General features: G+C 33.7%; 1 protein-coding gene across 2 annotated transcripts; it reads left to right on the top strand.

Moving 5' to 3' along the window:
- Nucleotides 1-504: 504 nt before the first annotated feature.
- On the top strand, nucleotides 505-4,717 carry LOC9311649 (ATPase 8, plasma membrane-type). Of its 2 annotated transcripts, XM_002875535.2 has the most exons (12): nucleotides 506-792; nucleotides 874-1,230; nucleotides 1,309-1,623; nucleotides 1,713-2,159; nucleotides 2,258-2,380; nucleotides 2,468-2,572; nucleotides 2,660-2,969; nucleotides 3,065-3,579; nucleotides 3,649-3,822; nucleotides 3,918-4,100; nucleotides 4,190-4,359; nucleotides 4,451-4,717. In XM_002875535.2, the coding sequence occupies exons 1-12, from the start codon at nucleotides 742-744 to the stop codon at nucleotides 4,545-4,547; spliced, it is 2,847 nt and encodes a 948-aa protein (XP_002875581.1). In that variant the 5' UTR covers nucleotides 506-741; the 3' UTR covers nucleotides 4,548-4,717. The 2 variants fall into 2 exon arrangements, with proteins under 2 accessions (XP_020882578.1, XP_002875581.1); XM_021026919.1 differs by having other exon boundaries at nucleotides 505-792; nucleotides 3,065-3,822.
- The last annotated feature ends 3,575 nt before the right edge of the window (nucleotides 4,718-8,292 follow it).

Consider the following 8,292-nt stretch of genomic DNA (forward strand, 5'->3'; position numbering starts at 1 on the left):
ATATGTAATTTTGTCTTATTTTTATATTTTTTAGAACTTTTTTTATTGTTTACACAAAACGTAACAATTATGCAACAATACTCGAAGCTAAAGAACCTAGTAGCATTTAATCCTTTGTTATGTTTGACGATTTTATGTAAAAATTAGATATTATGATTGTAAAAAATAGATTAAGCAACGCAATCAATATCAATCTATTATGTAAGAGTTGATGTCATTAACTACTTAAATTAACTTCAACATTCTTTCTTTTGTATTCGAAGGGTTGTGTTAGACATATTGACTCCTCAAAGTAAATTTTACAGTTTACACTGAAATAAAAGCCTAAATTTGAGATGCACTATTTTTGGAAAGCATAACTGAAATATAGGAAAAAGGACAGGGAGAGAATTAAGCGAAAGCTTAGGTGAGCCACAAAACCTGATTACTGGAAGAAAATAAAAAGTTCCGAGAATAAAGTTAGATCGTTGGTGAAGGTTTTAAATATAACACAACAATGTTTGTTTAGAGTGTCTTCTTGTTTTGTATTATTTTTTTCTCATAGGTTTCTTGTAATACACGCTTCTTCTTCTCTCTCCCTCTCTCTTATGGCCTCCTCTTGAAAGCGTCTTGCATGCTAAGAGAAGGCTTTAGAGCAAGGAGAGAAGGGAGAAGTTGATTCCTCCACCGGATATATCTCCTTTTTATATCTGCCTTTATTTATTTATTTCTAAGATCATATCTCTCTTTTAAGGAAGAAAAATGGCAACTGATATTTCGTGGGATGAAATCAAGAAAGAAAATGTGGATCTTGTAAGAGTTTTACACAATTTCATTTTTTTTCTCCAGATTTTGAACCACCGAAAATGTCTAATGTTTGAATGATTATTTTAGGAGCGGATCCCTGTGGAAGAAGTATTTGAGCAGCTGAAATGCTCAAAAGAAGGTTTGTCAAGTGATGAAGGGAAGAAAAGGCTTGAAATATTTGGGGCAAACAAGCTCGAAGAGAAATCAGAGAACAAGTTTTTGAAATTCTTGGGGTTCATGTGGAATCCTCTCTCATGGGTTATGGAGTCTGCTGCAATCATGGCTATTGTTTTAGCTAACGGGGGAGGAAAGCCTCCGGATTGGCAAGATTTTATTGGTATTATGGTGTTGCTTATCATCAACTCCACCATCAGTTTCATCGAGGAGAACAATGCTGGTAATGCCGCCGCTGCTCTCATGGCAAATCTTGCACCCAAGACTAAGGTATGCAAATTTTGCAATACATATTCAGGCATGTATTTATTTAAAAAAGAGATTTATGTAACCTATGTGTGAATGTAGGTGTTGAGAGATGGTAAATGGGGGGAGCAAGAGGCTTCAATCTTGGTTCCGGGTGATTTGATAAGCATCAAATTGGGTGACATTGTTCCTGCTGATGCTCGTCTCCTCGAAGGAGATCCTTTAAAAATTGACCAATCTGCTCTTACCGGTGAATCCCTTCCAGTCACCAAACACCCTGGAGATGAAGTATTCTCAGGCTCAACCTGCAAGCAAGGTGAGATTGAGGCTGTTGTGATTGCTACGGGTGTTCACACCTTCTTTGGCAAGGCTGCTCATCTTGTTGACAGTACCAACAATGTTGGCCATTTCCAAAAGGTACTTTAGAAATGAACAACATCTTGATACTGTGACTCTTGGTCTAGCTAGGTTCTCATAGTTGGATTTTTAAAAAAAAACATTTTCAGGTTTTGACATCAATTGGTAACTTCTGTATATGCTCAATTGGATTGGGAATGTTGATTGAAATATTGATTATGTACCCTATCCAACACCGCACATACAGAGATGGTATTGATAATCTATTGGTACTTTTGATCGGAGGAATTCCAATCGCCATGCCAACAGTTTTGTCTGTAACAATGGCTATTGGGTCACATAGACTCTCTCAACAAGGTGCCATCACCAAGAGGATGACTGCGATTGAAGAAATGGCTGGAATGGATGTTCTATGCAGTGATAAGACTGGAACTCTAACACTTAACAAACTCTCTGTCGACAAGTCTTTGATTGAAGTGTTCCCAAAGAACATGGATACAGATTCAGTTGTATTGATGGCTGCAAGAGCTTCCAGGATTGAAAACCAAGATGCCATTGATGCTTCCATTGTCGGAATGTTGGGTGATCCAAAAGAGGTACGTACTTCATATTGTGAAATTTGGATTCATTTACTTAACTTTACTACTATATATATATATTCTTATGTTGCAATTGTTTCTGATGAAATAAATAGGCAAGAACAGGAATCACAGAGGTGCATTTCTTGCCCTTTAACCCTGTAGATAAACGTACAGCCATCACATACATCGATGAAAGCGGAGACTGGCATCGAAGCAGCAAAGGAGCTCCTGAGCAGGTAAACTAATATCCTTGATTTTATTTTAAATTAACTTACTATATTTTATCTGATACCACCTTGTTTCTGTAACTTTATTATTACTAGATCATCGAACTATGCAATCTCCAAGGAGAGACTAAAAGAAAAGCACATGAAGTTATTGATGGTTTTGCTGAACGTGGGCTTCGTTCTCTTGGTGTTGCTCAACAGGTATATCATAGTTAGACTCACCACATAATGACATAAACATATTTGGTTCTATGGTGTTGAGAAAATTCCTTTTCGATTCGAATGCAGACTGTGCCTGAGAAGACTAAGGAAAGTGATGGTAGTCCATGGGAGTTCGTTGGTCTATTGCCACTCTTTGACCCGCCAAGACATGACAGTGCGGAAACTATTAGACGTGCCCTTGAGCTTGGTGTCAATGTTAAGATGATTACCGGTGACCAACTTGCCATTGGTATTGAGACTGGTCGTAGGCTTGGCATGGGAACCAACATGTACCCATCCACTTCACTCCTTGGAAATTCAAAAGATGAGTCATTAGTTGGCATCCCTATCGATGAGCTCATTGAGAAAGCTGATGGATTTGCTGGAGTTTTCCCTGGTAATGTATTCAAATCGTCAATGTTAAAATATTCTTCAGTTACATTAGTCTCACTTGGTTTATTCAATTACATTATTTTCATTTGGTTTACACAGAGCACAAGTATGAGATCGTAAAGAAGCTACAAGAAAGGAAGCACATTTGTGGGATGACTGGAGATGGTGTAAACGATGCTCCAGCTTTGAAGAAAGCGGATATTGGAATTGCAGTGGCAGATGCTACTGATGCGGCGAGAAGTGCCTCAGACATTGTTCTAACAGAACCAGGACTAAGCGTGATAGTGAGTGCCGTATTGACAAGTCGCGCTATCTTCCAGAGGATGAAGAACTACACAATCTACGCTGTTTCCATCACTATCCGTATTGTTTTGGGATTCATGCTTGTTGCTTTGATCTGGAGATTTGATTTTGCACCTTTCATGGTCTTGATTATCGCAATCCTAAATGATGGAACCATCATGACAATCTCTAAGGACAGGGTTAAACCTTCCCCGGTGCCAGATTCTTGGAAGCTCAATGAGATTTTTGCCACTGGCGTTGTTCTAGGAACCTACATGGCTCTTACCACTGTACTCTTTTTCTGGCTAGCTCATGACACAAACTTCTTCAGCGTAAGTAGTATACAATATCACATCAACAACATTTCTGTTATTATACTTATTTTCAATATTAAATTACAGAAAACATTTGGGGTGAGGTCCATACAAGGAAATGAAGAAGAGCTTATGGCAGCTTTGTATCTTCAAGTGAGCATCATAAGTCAAGCACTTATCTTTGTAACTAGATCAAGGAGTTGGTCATTTGTTGAGCGACCTGGGTTTTTGCTCCTAATAGCCTTTGTCATAGCACAATTGGTTAGTAGATTCTCTTCATACCATATTACTATTCATTTCATTTACATTTTATCATAAGCATCTAACACATGTGTCCGTTTTATGCAACAAACAAGGTGGCTACATTGATCGCTGTGTATGCAAACTGGGGATTTGCAAGAATCGTAGGTTGTGGATGGGGATGGGCTGGAGTCATATGGGTATATAGTATCATTACCTACATTCCTCTTGACATCCTCAAGTTCATCATTCGTTACGCTCTCACGGGCAAGGCTTGGGATAACATGATCAACCAGAAAGTGAGCAAATTTCGAAAGAAAAGTTTTACGGAAAATTTACCTTAAATCCATGTTAGTTGTGAGCTTCATAGATCTTTAATCTTTTGCAGACTGCGTTCACAACAAAGAAAGATTATGGAAAAGGAGAGAGGGAGGCTCAATGGGCACTAGCTCAACGTACACTCCATGGTCTACCACCCCCGGAAGCAATGTTCCACGACAATAAAAACGAGCTCTCTGAAATAGCAGAGCAGGCCAAAAGGCGCGCCGAAGTTGCTAGGTAAAAAATTTAATCTTCTTTGTCAAATTTCTTACAAAATAAAATTGGATGAACAAACCAAACTAAACAACGTATTGTTTCTTGTTTGTAGGCTAAGAGAGCTTCACACTCTAAAGGGTCACGTTGAATCTGTAGTGAAGCTCAAGGGGCTTGACATTGATACCATTCAACAACACTACACTGTTTAACCATTTCTAGGGTGACTACTATGAACGAGCTCTAATGAGTAACAAAAAAAGCTATGTATTCTCCTTATATTGTTTTTAAACTATTTGTGACAAAAAGAGAGCAAAAACGAGATATAACATATTTTTCCGTTGGAGGATATATATTAACACCTAGTTAATTACTTGCAAAAGTTTTCTCCTGCATTACATTTTGTTTTGAAGATTAGTAGGGTACAAAACATCTTAAAGCACGGGTTGTCAAATATATATTTTTAAATCGTCAACGTTAAATGTATATTAATATGCTAAAATATTTAGTAAAAAATATTATGGGATATTTTAAAAGTATAATAGCAAGTCTAAAATATTTATTAAAAGATGGTTTTCTCTGAAAAGTTTTCCAAAAAAAACTTATTTGAGACTATTTTTCAGTTTAATATAAATTTTTGACTATTTAAGATTTTTCCTTAAAGAGAATATGAATTATATTTTCTACTTAACGATGTAATCTTTTCCTTCACTACCAGCAAATAGAAATGCCTTTGGTGTAAGGATTGTCATCAAAAGATTTTTCTATTTAAACATCTTACTTATGTATAATTTTTTTTTAGACGGTTTTTAAAATAAATTAGAATAAAAAATATATAGCAAGTGGCGAAACCAGTTGAGGAGAAGAGGGTCAGTTGAACCCCATACTATTATAACTAGAAATTGACACACGCATTGTGTGAGTTTAATGTTATACTATACTATTCTAATTATTTTTTCTATATCTAAAATTTTAAAATGTGTTATTGTCATAAATAAGAAATTCATCCACGCGTTGCGTGATTTTATTTTATTATTAGAATAAGAAATCATATTTTCAAAATATTTTCCTTAAAATATAAAAATGAAAATGAATAAGTGGATAATCCAAAAAATATTTATTTTTGAATTTTTGTCTACAACAATAATATATGAAAAAATATATGAATTCAACATGTGAAAATAAGGTAGTAAATTTGTATTATTAAGAAACGAACGGAATGTTACAAGTGATAAGTAGTGGTGGCAATGTTAGCAACGAAAATTTGAAAATAATTCCTCTATGTAATACTATTATGATTTGAATAATTACACTATCTTATAAAATTTTAATATCAAATAGTAATATTTTATAAGTACAATTAATAAATATCACTAATATAAAAATATATTGAAAAATATAAATAAGAATTGTAGAATTTTATTGTTTTTGATCTTCGTCTTCTTCTATGCCAAAATTGTATACTATCTGTTTTAAATAACTATATTTTGATTGATTACATGCAAACAATACACATAGAAATAATATTTTATTGCAACAGTATTTACTTCTCTTATATTATGAAAAAAACTTCATATGGTCGGTATCTAAAACCAACATACTTCTTCGATTTCAATATTAATTTCTGTGTAATTTCAATAGTAATTTTCAATGAAATATTAATAGGTAATTTTGGATATCAATAGTTAATATCCATCGGGACATAAGATCAGAGCCGTGCCTATTTGAAAGAAATAGAAACATTCGCCTATGTCATTCAAATTTCGAAAGATTTACATAGGCAGATTTATGATTTTATGAATATTTAATGACATGTTGTTATATGTAAAGAAGATGGTTACGTTGCTTTTTTATTGACTTTTAAAGACAACTCATCATTAACTCAAAATGAATCTTCTTAAATTTTGAATATTTTGTGTTTGTATTTTCTCATGTGCTTGCTTTTTCTTTCCACTACATTAATTATTCTCTTATGTTATTTGACCAACTTCTTTTTTAATCAAAATATGTCAAATTTATTTTTGTTTATACATCTTTAAAATCTGAAAAATATATTTTCTTATATTGAATATCCCACTTTATATATCAAGTTTTAATATATATTTACCCATGACAAATAATTTATATTTGTTTGATTTGTACTCTTAACAATTGATGTAGTTGCTTATAATTCATTTTTATTTATTATAAAATATTTTAAACACTAAAAGATATATTTATATGATATATTTACTATAACATATTTAAAAATATAAACTTTTATTTCGCCTATGTTCTTAGAAACCCTTGGCACGGCTCTGCATAAGATAAAAATTTACTTTAGCAAATAGTATAAGCTACCAAAATTTGTTTATGGTAGGTGTACTTCTATTTTTAGTTTAGTAATTCTTATTGTAAATATACGTCATTACCATAACTTAAAACAACTCTAGTGATAAACTAAAACATAAATACTCTTCTAGTTATTTCTGCTAGTCATTTTCTTTTTAAGATCTTAGATGATGCTTTGGTCTTTTCACTACATATATATGTACACTAAAATAAAATTAAGATCTAAACTACTAAACTATAGTAATTAATTAGAGATCATAAGCCGATAGTCTAAAGTAAATTAGGAAAAAATAGAAATAAATGGATCTATCACTAGTAGAAAATTTTCGTATAGCCACGGTTTAGCCATGGACATTCGTGGCTAATTTCATTCCAGCCACGAATTAGTCACTTAACAATGACGTGACAATTTTCGTGGCATTTTAGTGGTTTTTCGTGGCTAATATTTGCCACGGATTTTATCTGTAACAAATTTGTGGCTAAATATAGCTACGAAATTATTCCATAGCTAAATCGTGGCTATTTGCTATGAAAAAGCCACAAAAGTTTCGTGATTATTTTATTTTTGAATTTATGTTATTATATAGCTACGAATGTGTCACTAATTTATCCGTGGCTAGGCGAAAACCTTAATCTTAAAAACAAACTCTAAATTTATAAACTCTAAACAAAAATCTAATTACCAATGTATACCCTAATTAAAATTAAGATCCAACACTTTTATAAAATTCTTAGTTTTTAAATCAAACATTTCAAATCTATACCCCAAACCCTCAAATTTAACTCCAAATCCTAAAATCTAAACTTTAATTAAAATTTTCATTATAGAAATTAAACCATAAACTCTAAAAACAAAATCTAATTAATATACCCAACAACTAAGACATTTTGTCTACCATTTATATTTAATATACCAAATACTACTGCAAATTGCAAAATTAATAAACCAAATAATAATGACTTGTTATTGGTTAGTTCATAGAGACATGGATTGCTCTTTTGCTATTCTCCACCGTTGATAAACTATATCCAACGGACACAAAGTTTCTCAATTTTTTTTCTTCTCCTTTTCTCATCTTCGTCACCTTCCACCTTCCACCTCTCATTTCAGCTTTCACAGGGGGAGACTTGGAGAGTGAGAAAGAAAGAGATTACAGGTGAGTGTGTGAATCAATGAGTAGAGCTGGTGAAGTGGGCCTCTCTCTGATTCTTTTCCTCTCCTTTTCTCATCTTCATCACCTTCCACCTTCCACCTCTTCTCCTCATCCAAGAGAGCACACCTCCTCCGCCAACCCCCATAACTACAACATAGAAGACTAAGCCACAACTACGACGTCGTTCACCACCACCACCATTGACAAAGTTCAACGGATCGGCGCCGTGACATCAGCCATGGATTTCAACACAACGACGCGTCGACGCCGTCACATCAGCCATGAGAGCTCCTAGATCTGATGTCCAGCCACCAGATCCGACGCCACGAGACCACCGAAGATGTTTGACGGAAGAAGACATCTCGTGAAACATTTTAAAATTTTTTTTTTTGTTAAAATCATTGTGTTTTATAAATAAATTAATGAGTAATTATACTGCATACCCTAAGACCACAAATGATACGATCTTGGG

This window comes from Arabidopsis lyrata (assembly GCF_000004255.2).
Source record: "Arabidopsis lyrata subsp. lyrata unplaced genomic scaffold ARALYscaffold_5, whole genome shotgun sequence".
Taxonomy (NCBI): Eukaryota; Viridiplantae; Streptophyta; class Magnoliopsida; order Brassicales; family Brassicaceae; genus Arabidopsis; species Arabidopsis lyrata.